The 20,160-nt window shown below is 44.6% G+C and overlaps 2 protein-coding genes across 5 annotated transcripts in view; one reads left to right on the forward strand and one right to left on the reverse strand.

The window, feature by feature from the left end:
* Positions 1 to 10,853, forward strand: part of phactr3b (phosphatase and actin regulator 3b) — a 65,686-nt gene extending 54,833 nt beyond the window's left edge. For all 4 annotated transcript variants that reach the window (XM_012874727.3, XM_021322721.2, XM_012874734.3 and 1 more), the window contains exons 9-13: positions 7,760 to 7,815; positions 9,164 to 9,225; positions 9,337 to 9,477; positions 9,798 to 9,874; positions 10,272 to 10,853. In XM_012874727.3, coding sequence (XP_012730181.2) covers positions 7,760 to 7,815; positions 9,164 to 9,225; positions 9,337 to 9,477; positions 9,798 to 9,874; positions 10,272 to 10,287 — 352 coding nt within the window. In that variant the 3' untranslated portion in view covers positions 10,288 to 10,853. The remainder of the gene's footprint in view (positions 1 to 7,759; positions 7,816 to 9,163; positions 9,226 to 9,336; positions 9,478 to 9,797; positions 9,875 to 10,271) is intronic.
* A 5,683-nt stretch (positions 10,854 to 16,536) lies between these two features.
* On the reverse strand, positions 16,537 to 18,140 carry ppp1r3db (protein phosphatase 1, regulatory subunit 3Db). The gene has a single exon (XM_021322734.2). The coding sequence runs from the start codon at positions 17,806 to 17,808 to the stop codon at positions 16,927 to 16,929; it is 882 nt and encodes a 293-aa protein (XP_021178409.2). The 5' UTR covers positions 17,809 to 18,140; the 3' UTR covers positions 16,537 to 16,926.
* Between the last annotated feature and the right edge of the window lie 2,020 nt (positions 18,141 to 20,160).

Here is a 20,160-nt window from a genome sequence, read left to right on the forward strand (position 1 = left end):
TACAAAGTGTTACTCAAGTGACTTACGGGTGCTGTACTATAATCTGTCAGTAAAAGGAATGAAAACCTACTTCAGTTTGCCACATCAGTCTTTGGTCTTTGTAATAGAGAGCGTGGCTTCCTTTTTTGATTTTAGCCCGTAAAAAGGGGGTTTCTCTCCTATCTGCCGCGTATTTTCTGATGAGGACAACAGATAATGTAATCGACGGCCCTTTGAGACCCAACATGGTTGTCCAAAGTGGCAGCAAACATAAACTTGTGTTGCAAAAGTTGTATTTTTACAAATAAAAATCTGAAAAGTGTGGCACAGTATGTCTCTAGCCAACTGCACTCTGACACACCTTAATAAAACCCATTGCCACCACTGCCTTCCGAAAGAATCTACCTGGTAAACAGATATTTCCCCTGGGTAAATGATCCAGCTGTTTTGCGAGGGGCTCAGAGGTATGCTTGTCATGAGCGGGACAGATGGACCCAGTATTCAGCCAGACAAGCAGGAAGTATGATTAAAAAGGTTTATTTAAGGACAGGTCGTGGATAGGAACCGGAATAAGCAGGCAGGCAGTAATGATGAGCGAGACAGAACAGAGCTTGTGGTCACAAAAACAGTCCTTACTCAAAAACCGGGAAATCAGAAGTGCAGGAACATACTGAGCAGAATCTGGACGCAGAGTAGGGACACAGATCGACACACAGGCAAACTAACAAGCTAGATGAAATCAGGGAGGCTCCGGTGGTCAGATAGCAGGTCTGGTTCGGTACACAAGTTAGCAGTCAGAAGGCAGGAAGAACAGCTATACAGGGGTCGGGCTTGCTCAGAATCTCCGAAGGCAAATCGGGTCATTATCAACAGGTCAAACAGAAATAACAACACTGGATAAGACTCACCGAAAGGCTAGTTATAATCTGGCACTGATGACTGGTCTTCAGACTGGTTAAATACTGACAGATGCAGGTGGATCAGGAGAATGGTAATGAGGAACGGGGCGGAGCTAAACAGGTGTGTAGAATGAGTAATCAGATCAGCATCAGTGGCGCGATCATGACAATGTTTGAGAACATTGGTAAACAAATAGTATCGTGAAGAGCAACGAACGCAGCAGACTGGTCAGAGAAAAATATTGTGGTGTAATTTGAAGCTGGATGAGGTTATAAAATGATATCCCACACTTAAAACATCAATCCATCATCTGAAAATGGAAGGCGTATGGCATAATCTCAAATCTTCCAAGACCTTTAAAATTGATGTTCAACGATGATCTCTATTCAATTTTACTAATCCTGAGCTTGTTGCACAGAAATAAATGGGCAAATATGTGCAAAGCTGGTAGAGGCGGACTTCAAAAGACTTGCAGATAAAGATTGTACAAAGGGGAGCTGAGCACATCGCCACTGAGGTCTGTGGTTATGGTGTGACAATAGACCAAATGGAATGAATAGTTTTGAAAAGCCAATACTTTTAGCACTATAATCTACTGACTTTGCTGGGAGGTTTAGCAGTTGCCACAAAATCCCAGGCCTCCATGCTGCCTACAAGTTCCATAGCCTTCTACCTTTCCCAAATATACATTGTAAAATGCGCACATGATTCGCAATCATAGTGAGCGTGGTGTCACGAGAGAGCGTTTTCCGGTTGCAGCGGTTCCGTTCTGGTGAGCAGCGACACAGCCGAGCGTCACTCCAATTTCAGTGATGGAGTTGGCAGATCCTGTGAAGCAGTTGGGAGGGAGGCGAGGGCCAGATGACACTGCCTATACACACATAACATCAAGTCAAATCCTCAAATTACATGTTGCCACAATCTTTGTCCCATAGGTAGTGATTAGAGTCTTTTATTCCAGAGATCACACTGTAAGTACCCAGTAATTGAAATGTCAGAAGTCTTAAAGCCTTGGCGCCCACTCCGAACATCCTTCGTTCTCTCTCTGCTTTCCACCATTCCCAAATCAGGGCAAGATCACCGGTGATCAGAGACGTAACCAATGACTTAAGTGCTAGAAATAAACAGATACTGTATGTTGTTAGCCTTAACATCATAACACATTTACACTTCGTCGTGAACCATTATTGGCCGATTCATTTTCACTACTAGCAACAAAACAATTGCATTTCTGTAGTAATATTCAAAGAGCTACAGTAACAAGATACATCCATAAAAACTGCTCAAAATATTGCTGTCTTTCACTGTTAATTTTGTTAACATTATGCACCCAGCTGTTTTAGCTTTTTAAAAAAAGTAATTAAATTAAAATCACTGGATGTTTTACGTTTCAACCGGTTTAAGACCATTTTTTTTTTATCTAAGGCAGATTAAAGCCTTGCATGCAGAGACTCTTATATGGTTTCACACTGAAAACACTGAACACGTTCTACAACATTCTCACAAACAGGCCACCAGCATTAGGTCTGGTGTCCCTGTCATGTGTTCACATTTCTCATTTTCTAGCTGGTATCATACTCTACAACCAATAAGAACATAAATAACTTCCTAAATTCGAAATTTTAGTTTATGCTTGCACTTACTGCTCATGGCTAAATAAATGCATTGTCACAAGCTAAACTGTGCTGATTTAAAGGAAAAAGCTATGTTATTGATTTGTTGTCATTTTTTTTTACACTTCCTTACATTTCTAATTGGTGTCTATTCGGCCCAGAAACGCTTTACATGTTCTGTTTCGTGTTCCATCTCCCTTCATTTCCAGAGTAAATGAAGGTAGTTTAGCGTAAATAGCCACTGCAAATGTGGTGACTGTTAGGTTTAAAGGTTCACAAAATTGCATTTAAGAGCCACAAGTTGTTTGAAACTGGAGTTTTTTTTATATGTTAGAAATACCCTTTGGCTGGATGTACACTACATGAAAAACTTCTGTATGAGAGTTCTCTACAGCAACTGGGATATTACCTCCTTATCCCCTTTAAACAGAACCTCACTCTCAGTTGCCCCTCTAACACTGTGCCATGCTGGATTAAGACAGCTAAACAGAACCACCTGAAGTGGTCTCTGCGTGAGAAGGTATTGCTCAGAAGCAGCAACCTATAGGCTGACTAATATTGATAGGCCTCTTGCAGTGTTAGTAGCTGGACCATACTGCTTGTGGTTGTGGTTGATTCAATGTTTCATGTTGATGAGCCTTTAAAAAGGTTTTACAATGTAGATGCAAGAATTGAGACTGTTTTTGTATCTTGGCGTTTATGAGTAAAGTGGTAGATGAGGGAGAAGGCAACATCTTTCTGACCCACAGTCTCATACGAATGTGACCTAGTAATGATGAAATACATCTGGACTGAAAGCACTCTTCATCCACCGATTTCCTAAATAATCAGCTTCTGGTTGGCTGTCCTTGGCACAACTCCCTGTAACTACCATCCCGTCCCGGCCCCCGGCCCCCGGCCCACCCTGGACTCACTCAGAATCCACATCACTGTCATCCCCAGACTGTGTCTCTGAGAGAAAGAAGCGAGAGATTAGCACACGTCTCGGTGAGCACTAACAGGCCACCGCCTCACCAGTGTCGTTTGACTCATCCCATTCCCCTCCAGTTTTGATGGGCTGACATTCCCATCAGCCCCGCTTTCCCAGACCGCTCATTGCTCTGACACGCTGGTGAGTTTTCCCAACCAACGAGAAACTTTTTGCTCCGACCAGTGAGTGGGTGAGGGCTCGTGAAGCACAGATCGCTGCAGGAGGCTGTGACTAAAGCCCGTTCGTTGGCCGACTTAGAACCACGCTGACTCACACTTGCTTTTAGTCTATTTTGATTTAGTTGAATGCTTTTAAAGCACAGCAGTAATATTTTCTAATGTAGCATACATCTGATCCAGCTTTTCTGGTTCTCTCTGTGAACTCGGGCAAATCTTATTGACCTGAAATGTTTTCAGCAGAGGCCCAAAGATCAGACGGTAGCTCTGCTCCATTTAGCACCCTGACTCGCTTCAGCTTTGAGCATCGCCGTGTCTGTGGTCTTGTTTTTTAAGCCACAAGTAATCCCAGTCACAGCTGAAGCCATCACAGGGCAGGGAGATTATTTTAGACATGCACTCTAGGTGCCTTTCACTCTCATTGCTCACATGGCTTTGGACCAAATGTTGCAGACCTCCCTTTACTGTCTTGTTTGTAGTCTCAACTCACGTTTCGGGAAGTCAACAATGTAATGTAATGCCACCGAGCCAATATTTTCCTAAAGTAATGTTGAAAAAAGGATAGGTACCATTTAGAGGTTCATCCAGACGGCCATTTTCTTCTGCAGGTCAAAGGTTGAGTAGGGACATCTAGACATCCTCTCCCCAGGAACACTACCCAGCCCCTTTATGAGGAAACTTAAAGTACCCCTAGGCCTGAAGGGATATGTAATCTAGGCCTCCTCTGGGGTCTCCTCCTCTCTGGACATGCCCAGAAAACTTCCAAACCAGATGGCTGAAGCACCTCCACACACTCTGCAGAGAAGCACCGGCTCTACTCCGAGCTACCTCTGGGTAATGCAGCTTCTCGTCTTGTTTCGAAGACACCATCTAAGAGGAAGCTTGCTTGAACAGTGCTTTTCAAAAATATTGAACTACTCTACATTTGGTCAGCTTGTGTGGGTTTTATTGCGCTTTCATGTGACTGCCCAACAAACTAGAATAAAAGTGTGAGGCAGAATGAATGGATATATGCTATCAACATTTCTCACAATGAAAAATCTGAAAAGTTGGAGCTGCTGCGTCTTCAGCCCCCTGGAGTCAATACCTTGTAGAACCAGCTTTCATTGCAGGTAGCGCTGTCAACCTCTTTGAGTATCTCGCCTTCAGTTTTGCACGTCTAAAGAAGACTAAATTCTTTGCGACCGTCTCTGCAAGAGAGCTGAAGCTCTGTTAAAATGGATGGAGGGTATCATCAATCTTCAGGTTTCTCTACAAATCCCTAACTGGATGTTGATCTGGATGTTGGACTATTCCAACAGATGATCTAAACCCTTCCATTGCAGCTCTGGTTGTGTGTAGCATTGCTATCCTAATGTAAGGTAGACCTCCACCCACATTTAGATTTTTTTTTTTAAGCATCTGACTTGTTTTCTTCCTGGATTGCCTTGTGCTTCGATCGCCCCGTCTTCCAATGAACTCTGCTGAATAAAGTCATGCCCACGTCACGATGCTGCCATCAGCATGTTTCTGTAATGGCCTCTTCACGGTCATGTTTGGTGTTAACTTTAGAATGTGAACCAAAATGTTTTATTACCCCCGTTTACCGCGTCTCCTCCATAGCTTGCGGGAAGCTCTAAATGGGAACTCCAATGGCTTTCTGTCAACAAGGGTGCACGACTGCACATTATGTGGTTAATCACATAAAATCCCTCTAATTTCATGGATGTTTGTGGTTGCAATGTGTCAGTATGTGTAAAAGTTCTGGCGGTGTGTATATTTTCTAAGGCCCTGTATGTGGTGTTTTATTCAGTCCCTGTCTTATGACCGCTGGGGAGGGTTATGATGGAACCACGGGAAGCGGTGTCCTTCTGAATGAAGCTCTGAGGGTATTTTAGATGCACACGATCTTCCTTCAGAGACAAGCATATGTAAAAAAAAAAAAAAAAAAAAAAAAAAATCTGAGAAATGCTGGAACAGTGTGCAGATCACGGCCAGCTTTGTTTGCTGAGAACAGTACATTTAAATATTCATGGCCAGATCTAATTAGAGTGTGTTGAGTGGGCTCTCGCTTTGCGTGTTGTGCTCCCGGCTTCACACTCATCAGCATTCAGGCTCGTAATGTGGCAATAAAAGCTGAAAACAGCAGCAATCTGGGGATGTTGCTCAATCGCATCAAAAACTATCAGAAAAAAACCTATTTGTGTGATGTGTTGTAGCCACTAAAACACTTTACATATGCACTGAAATGTAGAGACCTAGCCACCTAAGCACACCAACCATACCGTATGTCTGTTAATAAAAGCCAAATTGGTAATTTCAGGGTTCCGTGAGGATCAATTTGCCTTGTTGTGTATACAGATAGATAAAAAACAAAAAAACAAGCATTTTTCACTTTACTCTGAGGTAGACAGACTGAGTGATTATCCTCCTGAGTGTGACACTGTGTTCCCAGATAATGTACCATCCCATTTTTCACTCTGCACTTTCAGCTCCTCTCATTGTCTCTGTTGGTGGTAGGAAGGACGGCTCCAGCTCAGCTCGTTTTATTACAGTGTGATCTAACTCCTGTCGCCTGAATTAGGAAAGTGGATCCTAATATGATCTCCTTTTCCATTTTGTCAAGGGAATCGTGACCAGTTAGCTGTATTTTAAGTCCTGTTATCTCACAGAAGTTTGCCGAAGCTCCTAGACTCTGTCCAGCAGCGCATTAGTGCATCCAAACTTGGCTAAGACAGGCAGGGCCGCTGTTATAAACGCAATCATTCTGCTAGCCTCAATGGACTTTGGGTAACAAGTATCTGATATCATCTTGGAAGTGATAATAGAATAATTACTTTAGAAGGTGTTCTGACTTTAAATCCTTTAGAATGACCTGTTTTATAACCGCCATTGTTAACACTAAGTGGACAACTGCCCTGGTTGACTTTTTTTGAGGGCAAACCTGGACTGGATTATGATTACTGATTCGTGTCGGCTTGCAGTGCCGGTTCTCTCAAGACGATTCAGACGCTGCTTGTGCGGCAATTGACATGGTGGCGAACTGACTTGATGAGCAGCCCCAGAGCTGTGGTGTCCCTGTAAAACTTGAAGACTTTTCAGAGAGCATCCCCTGCCTCAGCACCAATCCCCGTATCCCCCTACCCCATCCACTGCACCTCTTTCTCCACTTCCATCTATACCTGCACTTTCCTTCTAAGTATGTTATTGTTAGCTCTGATATTAAATTTGTCGTTATATCCCCAGTTCCAAGTTACTTGGATAGACGAAATGCAAACACACACACACACACACACACACACACACACACACACACACACACACACACACACACACACACACACACACACACACACACACACACACACACACACATACACGCGCACGCACGCACGCACACACACGAAGCTAGATAAATATGTTTGGAAAAACAGAATTTAGCTCCGTGCCCTTAGCTCTGCGTGAGTGTACTCATTTTACTAGTAAAGTGAGGACCTGTTTGTGGTCCTCATCTTTTTCTGGGGTAGGGGCTCGGTTTGGCACGAAGCTGTCAATTATGTTTTGGTTAAGTTAGGGATAGGTATCTGGTAAAGGTTACGGTTAGGCCATAAAAAAGCTTGAAAATGAACGCAAGTCTATGGAAGTCAACGCACGGTCTCCACATTGCACTTAAAGCAAGGATGGGCGCGCGCGCGTGTGTGTGTTTGTTTGAGGAATCTCCTCCTCCCTCCGCCCCTCCCCTCCCCATTAACTCCGAGCAATGTGGCGAGTACCAGGCGGAGAAGCAGCACAGCATCCCGGTCTCTCCCTCTCCAGCTCATCGCCTTCTCCGCCTCTCCGCTGCTGCTTGGAATATGCGAGCTGTGCTGCCTTCTTCGGGGAAAGCGTGCTTGTAGCTACTTTCTTGGCAGGGAGCGGTGCTGTCCAACGCGCAGCCGGACTTTTTCCTTCCCGATGTGGAGTTTAAAATGGTGCAGTAGAGAGAGAAGCCGCGGTGGGGAGCCGCTGTTCACCAAGTGGTCGCGCGGCGCTCGTCGGACGCACGCGCCCCTCAAGAAGCGCTGCTAGCCGGCAGCCGCGAGGCTGGGCGGCTTTTAGGGTGTGAAGATGGTCCAGAACGTAATTCTGGTGTTCTTCCGCAGGAGACTGAGCCAGAGACCGGCCGTGGAGGAGCTGGAGAGCCGCAACATCTTAAAGCGTAAGTAGCGGAGACTTGGACACAACTTCAGTCTTCTCTTACAAAGTAAAGTTCTCAAAGTCCCAGTCATATATGGCTCTATTTGTTTACAGCGACTTTAAAAGTACCAAACTATATTCCATAGCAACGGCCTGCCATTTATACTAATTGTAAAATGATAATCTTTATAATAGTAATGAGTTAGGACTTAATTTGGGCTGTATGAGCGATCATGTATAATATTTTATGTTTTATTCAAGAATAGGATTTTCAAAATAATGTAGTCGTCTTACAATTTTAAATAAATTGCTTTCCAAAATATGAACAGTTTAACTCCACACACACAAGCCATACAAACAGTAGATTATTCCATTCTGCTGACGATATCCGCAGCAGCAAAAATGCACTATAGTTCTGTTTTAAGGGGGAAAATTTAGCTGTGTTTGAATCAAAATACTTTTTCTAGGAATAATAAAAAAAACTACCCTGAGAGATCTAATGGGGGAAAAAGAACAGGAAGGAAGCGAATCATTTAATTACCTCTTTATAAAATTATAAGCTCAAACCTATTACCACAGTGCTACAGTAGCATTTGAAGAAAAAGGCATTCTTTAAACTTGGTGCCTTTTGCTGCTGAGCTGGATGTGTCACTGTGAGCCAGTCCTGCTTTTTGGGTCACTGGGAATCTAAACATGGCTCTTACGCTCATAAAATAATTTCCTTGTGTCTGTTAATCCCTTTAAGTGACCCTAACATTCCTGGGGTATTTCTTCACCTCAGTAGGGTCTTAGATAATCCTATAACCCTTCTGATTCGTGTATTTGCTCTGAATTCCGTGGTCTTAATTGTGAAGGAGGGACGCATCAGCTCGTAGTAGTGATGCGAGTGTTTCTGTCGTCACCGTCCCACATTTTGTTCTGATCTGGGTCTCCTGGGTACGCCGGACCACCTGTGAACACTCAGCAGCTGTCCTCGTCCTCCTCCCCGCAGCAACACGCTCTCACTCCGAAAGCAACTCAGAGGATGCTCAACTGAAAGCACAAGGCGCTCGCTGGCGAAAAGGCAAATAGACGTCTGTGTGATGCACGAGAGCAACAAAAAGTGCGTGTTTTAATATAGTAAATCAAATTTGCAGCGAAGAAATGGATTGCACTGAAGTTGGCTTGAAACGTGCTGCAGGGATCAATAACCAGACATCCTGTTGGTGACCTGACTGCTCCTGTGCTTTCAGACGTCACCTCTCAGCCCAGCGTAGAGAGGAGCAGTTGAACAGCTGCCGTTGGATGCTTAGGACCTGTGCATATGCCCAGTCAGAGCTCTTTGAGCATTTACTTTAGCATGTCAATATGTGTATTTTTTGTTTTAACAGAGAGAAATGACCAGATTGAGCAGGAGGAGAGGAGGGAGATAAAGCAGCGGCTAAACAGAAAGGTGAGGAAGAAGTGACCGATTCAAGCAAATGTATAAAACTTCAGGGTTTGCGGTTTCGTTTTAACAGCCTCGTTGACGCCTTGAATGCTGACGTTGGTCTTTGTCCTCCAGCTCAACCAGAGGCCGACGGTGGACGAGCTGCGGGACAGGAAGATCCTGATCCGTTTCAGCGACTACGTGGAAGTGGCCAAAGCTCAGGACTACGACAGACGCGCAGACAAGCCGTGGACCAGACTGTCAGCCGCTGACAAGGTAGGCGCCAAACCCATACAACGAAACCCTGTCATGCAATAAAAATAGCTAACCCATCGAATTCCACAGAGGTGTAATGTAAAATGTGTTGTAAAAATGAATAGGTAAATAAACGTGTGGAAATCAGAAGTTAGATGAAACAGACCTACAGTTATGTTAGTTAATCTGGGCGAAGCAACTCTTCTCTGACTGGGATCCGCCGTGAACTCCTTTCTGCTGACGTAATCTGCCCTAAAACAGATGCCTTTTCAGCTTCATTACTTAAGCTTCAACACCTGAGCGGCTCCACACCTGAGCTCGTGTTGCTTTTGTTCTCCCAGGCGGCCATCAGGAGGGAGCTCAACGAGTTCAAGAGCAACGAGATGGAAGTCCATTCCTCTAGCAAGCATCTGACAAGGTAAGCACGAGTCCGCCAATCCGCCCGCCCGCGACCGTTCTTTCTCTTGCCTGCGTCGCCGCTGGCCGTCTGTAACAGCATCCCTGCGATGTTGTGCAACTGTTTCACATCAATAGGAGTGCAGAGCTGGGCCTTAATTTAGCTCCGCCCAGTCCCCATGAGATGAGAAGTCGGGCCGTTTTGGACCAGCTCGCCGCCGTAATGAATGTCCTCGCTTGTTCAGCTCGCGTTTTGCTTATGTCATCTGGAGCTGAATTAGCAGGGGCAGCGCTCACACCAGAACCCGTTTTTTTAAGGAGCATTGTTCCTCGAGCTAATAATAGTTTCACTGACTACACACTGTTTTTAGACCTCTCTCACTCTTCCCCCCCTTGCTTTATTTCCTTCTGCTGTGCAGGTTCCACCGGCCGTAGCATGGTTTCTTCTGTGAAGAGTTGCTTAAATCTGGTTCGGTCAGAGAAGATCTGGCACAGGGTCTTTGAGCCCCCCACCCCTCCCCCCCCCCACCCCGGGCCCCCACAGTCAGCGGCCGTCCTGATATTTGGGTACAGCAAACCTTGGAGGCTATGTCTCCAGTTGGGGATCTGCTGGTAGGAGAGGCCGCATGCAGCAAGCTCCGCCTCCGCTCAGGGGAACCCCTCCTTCACCACCTGTCCCCCCTGTCAGAGGAGCAGGAAGGACTCTAGGCCGTGGATCTCCAGGAGACGAGCAGGGACTTCTTTTTGTAAACAGACTATTTTCGAAGACTTTGTTTGTTTGTTTTTTTGGGAGGGGGGTTGCATGTGAAGAAGTGAACTAGTCCCACCCCAGTAACGTTAGTCACATCCCCGAGCTGTGTCCGAGTCTCAATGATTCAACTGATCGGTTTCATATCAGCCGTGTAAAATGTTCTTAAACAGAAACCTTGTCGGCGTACAAGACAGAAGCCCCTTTGTAAGCACTATTTATTGTCTGCACAATACAAGTTTTCTATTTGTAACAAGCCTCGTTTGTCTTGTGTCGCAGCGTGAGACGCTGTTTTCAGGTCCCGTGTTAATGCCGCAGCAAAGCAGGAGGCTACTAACATGGGATGCCAGGGTTCCTCTGCAGTGCAATGGAGGATTATGGAATTTGATTTAAGGATTCCCAGGTCTGAATATGCGGGGGAAAATGATCTCAGTCCTTAGTGACTCCCATTGTTTAAATCCATCTGCATATCCATCCATTCTGTGGATTTTTGCTTGTTTTCTGTTCAAAGCATGATCTTTACAGAAATCTCAACAATTCACAGTTAACATTTGTATCTATGCTTTCTAAAATAACAAAACAGCTGAGAATGAATAGGATTTCTAGGTTTGGACGTGTTGCTTTTATGATAGAGATCAGAATTAGGAGGGGTGATCGTGATTAGGCTATGATGCTTAACCTCAGTCACTGAACTGCTTTACTAGGCAAATACGGAGGATGGAGCAAAGCTGAACTTGTTTCGCCAGATTAACACCATTTAGTTCACAAAATGCAGGCAGTGACCCGATCTTTAATTCAGCTGTAATGTCCTACTAAGCGGGTTAGCCAGGCGGATTTCCCTCAGGGAAAGACGTTCACCTGACTACTGAGTTTGGTCAGTCGTCTGATGTTCTGTACCGCTGCTTCACGCTGCCTGAGGAATAAGGAGAATACTGGTGAGTGCTTCTCCCTTGTCTGATGATTCACACTTAAACACAGGAAGAGGGGATGATGGGACAAGACGCCCTTGAAAAACCTTACTTTAATAAAGTAAAGGCCTATTAACTGATGCTGAAATATAAATAAACCAAACCTGCACATACAGTGCTTGGCAAACATATTCAACTTTTTCCTCATCTTTTATCAGGTTACAACCTCATTGTTCTTTGTGTTTTGTAGGGTTTCAGCACACAAAGTAATGCATAATGACATGGAAGTGTTCAACCCCACGAGTAAACCACATCTAGGCTGCAGGTCTTTATGCATTTCAGGGGTATGGACATTTATACAAGGCTCGTGACTAACGTTTGACTTTCTTCTCATGGTGTTGGCGTCACTGTGAGAACAGGTGGCAGGTTCATTTAAACTGTACAGGATTCCCAGAACCCCTCACAGTTTAGAGTAATGAAACCAGCAGGTCCTGGCTGAGAACGGCGCCGGCTGATGGTAGTCCATCGTGTGGTCCAAATCCTGTGGAGGTGCGTGGGAGGAACGGGGGAAGCTCTCATCAGAAAAGAAGGGGATGTCCTTACTTCCGGGTGTCCTTCAGCTGGGATTGGGTCTTAGCTAGCACACACGCTTAACATATGTTGTGCAGTTTCAAGCCAAGAGGAAGAGCGACTACTCTGTATACCTAAAAATAAGTATTGGAAATAGTAAATCTCTCCAGCGTCTTGCGTCATCGCCACTCGGAGTGAGTGCTGCCGGAAACTGTTGTTTTCAGCTATGGTAACCCTTAAAAGCCAACGGGTGGAATCTACAGATATCACAGTGAGTGGTGCTGTTTTGTTATCCTAAAAATCCACATGCCAAAACAGGGTTTTCTTGACGTAGCCTGTAATTGCTGAAACTCAAGCTCCAGCGTAAGCTAAGATTGGTTAATGGCTGTATGACCCTCCTAACATGGTGCCTTGTTATGTAAGCTCTACCAAACATCACATCATAAGTAAATGTGCCTCCAAGCTGGTTGCCACTGTGTTCTACTACAGCGCCGTCATATGACACCTAAAAGCACGTCTAAGCAACGGTTGCTCAAAGAGGCTGAGAAAAGACGGTTATCAGATTCACAATGACATTTAGATGGGATCTCATCACTTACCCCTGGAGAACCTCCAAGGCTGCAATCATTGCTCCTTCTGTAGGAGATGACTAGCGGTTGTGGGCAGGATAGGGCACTCCACCGGGTGCTTTGATTACAAAGGGGTGTAATAAATTAGTTCAACATACAGAGCCCATACATGGGAACAGCAGTGTACAGGAAGGTTTGTGGAAAAGCTAACAAGGTGTGTGTCACTGAGCTATCGTAAATGCTTGACAGCAGTCACTGCCTCTGAGGGTGCAAAGCCAGTTTTTAGGTTTAGGGGGAACATCAGTTGAAAACTGCATTTTATGATGATCCAGGTAATCTATCAAAACTCTACATTGAAAGACGTTTGTGTGTCTCTTGTCCAAGGGATTTCAATAATGTAAAGAAATAGTTAGGGTGCCATAACTTACTTTGTCTCACTCTGCTACTTTCTCCTACTACTTTCCAGTTGCACCATCTCTACAGTTATTTCCTGCCATTAACTTTTTTTTACCTCTGTATTGTTTTACCATCATAGAGGTCAGATATGTCCTGACTTTCTGTGAAGCTGCAAAACCTTTCTGGAGGGGGCCACTGACCAAACTCTTACTGGAAATATAACATTTTATAGATGACAAAAACAGCTGTGGGAGATATTGACTCACTGTGTTCACTGGTTTTTATCCTGTAGACATTACAACTAATAAAACCTGATATGTTTTTCTGGACTCTCACACTGAGCCTGATTCTGCTGGAGCTCACGTCCTGTTAAAGGGGAGTTCTCTTCTCCATTGTCACTGCATGCACTCTCAGTGTGAGGGATTGCTTGTAATCTTAATGATTCAATGGTGTCAGCTATTCACTGTCGCTACATGCTCAGTCAGGAGGAGTGATTGCTGTAAGTCGGTGACTTTATTTTTTTCTTGTGGTTGGTTGGATTTCCTTAGAAAGACTGTTGCGTAGCTTAGATCGAATAATAATATATTTTGTTGAGTTTGGATTTGTTGTGAATCGATGCTATAAACAAAACTGAATTGAATAGAACTGAACTGAAATAACACTTGGGAAGGGAGCACTCTCTGTCACATCTCTTGACCCCCATGCAGCAGGAAGATGTTTCCTAAGAAGCCTGTGTAACTCCTTGGTTTGCAATAGCATCTGTCCAACAGCTTGTATTCAGTCTCCATAGTAACCTAATGTTATGAAGAACAATGTCCGCTGTTACTCACCACTACTGTCATTACTGAATTGGGTTTAGATCAGACATTGACCGCAGCATCACACAATGCTTTTGTCCCCTGGAGGGAAGGATGCGCATCCAACTGCAGGTGTTGCTCTTTCGCTGGTCAGAAATAATGATAAAAACGACAATGGTCTCTTCATTGCAGGTTTCAACTCTGCATATATCCTTGCAGTTGTAAGTAATTGTCCTGTCCAAGGAACTAAAATTAGATTTAGCAAGGAGGGGTGTAGCAGTTTCAGATTCAAACCATGCTTCTGCTGGTGACTCTGGTACCGAGCCTCTGTCTCTACACACACTGCATTGTGTGTGTTCTTGGTCATAATCCATCAAATCGGCGTATTGTTGCAGTTGATTGTTATCGACTTTACAGTTTATGGTTATTTACAACAGGATAGTCAGATATTGTTGTCCCTAATTACCTTATGATGAGAATTGTGCTACTAAATGGAATGTGATACATAGGCCTGTAGCTAGAGGCCTATATCTAAGTATTCTTGAATTTCTACGTACATGCCTACTATGCTATACTGACCAAAGGAATTTGGGATGTGACTGTCACAGAGCATTTACCTTTTCATGGCTTATACTGAATTGAGATTCAATATGCTGCTCCTCCATCTGCCTGGTCTCTATGAACATTTGGACGAATGTGGACATCATCTCTGCTAGTTTTAAATAAATAATTGAACTTTATTGATCTCACAATGGAGAAATTCACTTCTGCATCTTAACCCATCCCCTTGGGGAGCAGTGGGCTGCCACTGTGTGGCACCTGGGGAGCAATCAGGGGTTAAGGGTCTTGTCCAGGGACCCAGAGTGCCGTGACTGGGGATCGAACCGGGTACTTGCATCCTTCTCTAAATGCAAGCATGCTGCTCTAACCACTTGGCCACGACCCCCCCAATGCCTTTATAGTTTTGTGTTTGCTTTTACTGTATGTGTTAATATGGGAAATTGTGTCTAGAACCATTTCTGTCCTGCTGGGACCCTCTTGCAGAAGACATCTTTAACCCCAGTAAGCGTTTCCTGGTTAAAAAAGGTGAAATAATAATAATAATAATAATAATAATAATAATAATAATAATAATAATAATAATAATAATAATAATAATAATAATAATAATAATAATAATAATGAATGAACTAATTAAGGGTCCTCAAGGCAGTTTTAAAAATAATTGCTTAACTAGTATATTTTTTTTACATTGCTTTCGACCCAGATAGTAGCTTTGGCCAGATACTCTTAACATGGTCTGATAGAAATATTTCTCTGAAACTGCTACTTTTCTAACTTCCTGTTGCAAGTGTCTGTGCTACAGTAACACTTGCATGTCTGGATATAATAATCTATATAGTGGTTTAATGATCAGTGGTCAGAAGGAGCACTAATCTCTGATCAGGGTGAAGACACAAAGAAGTGCTGATAAAATATTACCTTTCATCAAGATCTTCTTTCATACAGCTGGGTTTTTTTTTCAGTTTACAACTAATCAGTTACAACAAATGAAAGTTTAGTTTACACAAAGCATACATTTTAATTCAGGATATCCCACTCTATTTCCTACATAACATTACTCACAGCCGTTTGTTGACAACTAGAAATGATTGATATAATCCTAAAACATATGATCTTACTCCAAACACAACTCTTGTAATTCCCATCCCCATAGTAATTTAGAAGTCTCAACATTTTAAATGTTCAGCTCAGGTGACGTTTTGATTCCTTGGTGATTGGAGCAAATTATTGGACAACTGCAATAAAAAAAACATCAACCAAGATAACATAAATATAAGCAATGCTGCCATCTAGTGTTTACACGATGGCAGATTTTTTTTCCTCAGCTCTGTAAAGTAAGGCAAGGCAAGTTTATTTGTAAAGCATATTTCAGTAGCACGGCAATTCAAAGTGCTGTACATGAACAGAACATAAGAAAATAATACAGTAAAATAAAATAAATCGTTTTAAGTTGGCTTTAACCAAACCACATGTTGTAAAACAAGGTTGTAAAAATACAGTAGTGTTTGCAAAGCCTGGAAAAGGCTTTGGATGATGGCACAACATTTTTGGTTTAAGGCGTGTCAAACAGCTGCAAAGACTAGCACAGATGGAACGGAGGAGTGCTCTGATGAGGCAACATCCATGACCTGGTAGGAACCACTCAGGAACCTGGGCTCTTACATCTCTGGAAACACTCCACAGAAAGGTCGGGGCAGTCTGAGATCCGAGGTCAAGCAAACATTTCTCCCCATAATCCTCCTTATAAAACAAAACAAGTCCCACAGGAATGGGGTCAGAGCCCTGTTTGCTGCAGCAGAAAACTCTCTCAGCTCAGGCTGCCTGCAGATCATCAAGTCTGCTCCATCTGTGCAACAGCTACACTGGAAAAGACTGGGAAAGATTCTCTGTTACAAGGCCTCACAATATCTATTCTTAGGATAGAGCAACACAAAGTAGTGCACAACTGAGAAGTGGAAAGACAATTATCATTTTCATTGAGAAAATAAATGTATTGCCCTGGGGCGTAGGAAGGCTGGGGTTGGGGGGGTTATTCAGTCGTCAGTTATTCAGTTGTAAAACCACCTTCCATTGCAACTACAGCTGCATGTTTTTGTTTTCACCGTGTTTTGGTGGTGAAGAACTTTCAAGTCTGCACTTCAACCTACTCTTTATTTTCCCAGGGCAGTACGAAGCACTCACAAAGGAAATCACAACTCACCTAAATAGTGTTTTTATGGATCTACTGAAGCATAAGCATGCTATGTCTAGAATGAAGGAGTAACTTGTAACTGGTAGTTATGCATTATGGATTTGTTTTTATTAGTTCTACTTTCTACTGAATACAAAATACAGTACCTGCAGCAATAGGTCTGACTCATGTTGGTAATAGAACATTTGCTGCATAGGTGTGTGTCGGTCTCTGACGAACCAGAAAAGTCCAACTTGATAAATGAACCGAGGAACACTGAATACTAAGGTAAGTGGTTTAACGCGTTCACGCGCATCCACTAACAGGAGTTAGAGCTCCCTCGTGTGGCCACTCAGGTGAAATGCAGCATGCTGTCCTCGCACTCCTTTGGCACAGTCACCTTGTAGCTGTGGCAGGCAAGTTTGTAATTGTTGCCGCTGTTATTGTCCCAGAAGTCGCATCCGTTTACATGGTAGCAGATGGCAAACTCCAGGAGGGCTCCTGGCTCCAAGATGAAGGGCGGGACAGGCAGACGGAACCTGAAGATGTCGGTGCCCGGAGCGCCGCGGTCACCAGGGGGGCCACCCGATACCCAGGAAGCTATTGTGTGAGTGTGTGTTCTCCAGTTGGTGAAAGAGTAGTGCACTCTGACCTCTTTCTCATAAGCTAAATTTAGTACATGTATGGTGCCTGTTATGCCGTGGTCTGAGCACACCACTTGCTCCAGAGAGACCCTCAGAGAGCGCAGACGGTCCTGGAAGTTTGGTTGGGCTCCCATGTGTTCAGGGAAACAGGGCCTCAGGTAAGGTAGGTTCAGCTCAGGGGACTTTCCAAAAGCCAGTTCTGAGCTCATCAGCAGCCTGAACATCACATGTTGGGGTATCAGGGGGTCCTGCTGAACCCTGAAGACCCTCACTTCCTCTAAGTCAAGGCCCAACGCATCCACAAACCGCACCTGGACCCTCCTGGGCACTCTCTTCTTGTCTGAAGCCGAAGACAGAGACTGGGCCCTTTTCCTCCGGCTGGCCTTGGTGGCCGGATCGCTGGAAGCGGTTTGCTTCAGACCATGTTCCCTCCCAGAGGCGGGTCTTGGAGAGGGCGGACGGATCCGAACGGGGGCTTTTGGAGGCTTTGGAACGTATATATCCTGAAGTCTGATTGTCGCGGTCGGCCTGCTGGGGCAAATCGAGACCCGCGCTGGCATCCGGTTCTTCTCGCCCGCTGAGTCCGACATTTTCAACTTCACATTCACCACAAAAATAAAAACATAGCCCAGTCATTCATGTATTTCTGAGATGGCGCAAACAATGCAAATGTTGCCAAGTGCTCGGTATGTTGAAGGAGAATCAGACCTTCACCGCTTCGTCCTGTTGCTGAGCTGCTCTCTTCTGTGTGACCTTGCTGCTTTCTTGCAGTGACTTTAAACCCGGCTGGAGCCACATGACAGCCTGGAGGGGATGACCTCTGCCAGCACATGCCAGCGACAGCCTACAGGAGGCAGGATGCAACACCTCAAGCCAAACATCCGTGAAGCTCCCACACGGCAGCAAGGACAGAAGACCCTGAGGAGAGAATTGAGAATCCTCCCAGCTTAGCAGCAAACACAGCAGAGCTAAAGACAACAAGTCCGACTGATTTCTGTGGCGCCTTCGTGTTTAAGCTCAGTGTTTGACATATAACATGAGCCGTGCCCCAGGCAGAGGGCTACTCTGGATATTTATAGCAGCTGGGCGGTGTCTCTGTACTATGGAGAGGCCTCTCACTTTTATTTTTTATAGGTACTGAAATCAAACAGAGTGAATACTGTAAAAACAAAGCTGTTTATCGTTATACTGTTACACAAAGGAAAAGCTGTGACTTCCTGAAATGCCCCAATAAACTTCAAAACAGTGATTCTTATATTCACTTTTCTAACATTCAACAGGACCTATTTCCTTTGTAAGTTTTTTTTTTACTTATCATGGAATGCTTTGAGAATGTATTAGAACCACTTGACCTTTTTTGACCGGTTTGGCCTTTATTTCGCAGTAGGCTGACAGAAATGGGGTTGAGAGCGACGGGGAAGACACGCAGCAACGGCCCACGGGCCGGGAACTCGAGCCCGGGACGGCTGAGTCGCGGAATGAGGGCTCCATTCATGGGTCGTATACGCGACCCCCTGCGACCCCCACCGTGCCCCTCCGCTTGAACTTTTCTGTTCTTTGCCACACGTTTGTTGTGCATTTATGTATAACCTTCTTTAACCTGATAACTCAAAATAAATCCCATTACAACCGATTGCCATCAAAAGCCAGTTAATTATTTACCTACGCATGTCCATCTGTGTGTAATTCAGCCTGAGTATGAATGCAGCTGCCCTGTGCAGGCCTGAGAGGGTTGTTAGAGAGCGATGGAGAACAAACAGCACCATAAAGACCAAGGAACAGCTGTGGAGAGTCTAAGGAGGAGTTAGATTAGGAAACAATATCCAAAACTTTCTAGATTCCACAGGTGTCTGTTCAATGAAAGCCTTTAAAAAACATGACCACCCACCTAAAGCAGCAGCAGGCCAGGAGAGGAGAGAAAACCAGCCAGTGACTCTGGAGGAGCTGCTGAGATCCACAGCTTAGGTGGGAAATCTGTTAAAACTTGTGCAGACTATGAATATGGATTTCACTAAAGAGCTGAACTAAAGATGCAGTGGTTGAGCCATAAAACACCCTGTTTGCAGCTTGTTACCAGGCAACATTTAAACATGTTGAAAAAGATGCTCTTGTCAGATGGGACCAAACTTCGTAAAGCACCGTGTGAGGTGCAGCACTAACGCTGTGTTTCCCCTGCAGCGAACCAGCCACACCGGAAAGCACAGTGGTGGCCGCGTCATGCAGTGGGAGGATTTAAGGTCAAATGAACAAGGAAGCTGCAGAGAGAAAGACTGGGATGGAGGTTCAACTACCAGCTAAACAACAACCTAAATGTCACAGCCAGAAGGGTTTAGATATTAGTGTTGGAACGGTCCACGCCTCAGTCCATTTGAAAAAGCTATGTTTTCAGAGAAATGCAGAGAATGCTGGGTAATAATTTTGAGTCTCCAGATGCACAAAGCTGGTAGAGGCATCCCCCATAAAGACTGCAGCCTAGGAAGGTTCTAGGTATTCACTCAGTTACTACTCAAGGGGCTGAATGCACATGCATGCCCCACTGTGCACATATTTATTTGGAAAACAGCATGAAAATCCTAAATATTTTTATTCTACTTCACAATTCTCTAATTTTACGTGTTGGACTGTCATAAAAAATCTTGCTGTAGAAGAATGAAGGTTGTGTCTCACATCCCCAGCTAAATTCATGGTGTTACATCTCCAGCTGCTGATGTACTGATGGGTCCTCAGATGTCAGCAGTAAGTAGCTGATTCCTGATTCACAGCAAATGAAACGATGGTGAGAGATGGACCGAGCCCCAGGGGGCAGGGGGGCAGGGGGGCAGGGGGCAGGGGGGCAGGCTGGCCTGCTAGGTGAAAGACAAACAGAGCGGGGGGCCTTTGGGCAACTGAAGACCGGCAGCTTTACAGTAAGCTATGAATCTCAGCAGCACCGTTGTCTTGTC

Source organism: Fundulus heteroclitus, chromosome 20 (assembly GCF_011125445.2).
Source record: "Fundulus heteroclitus isolate FHET01 chromosome 20, MU-UCD_Fhet_4.1, whole genome shotgun sequence".
Classification (NCBI taxonomy): Eukaryota; Metazoa; Chordata; class Actinopteri; order Cyprinodontiformes; family Fundulidae; genus Fundulus; species Fundulus heteroclitus.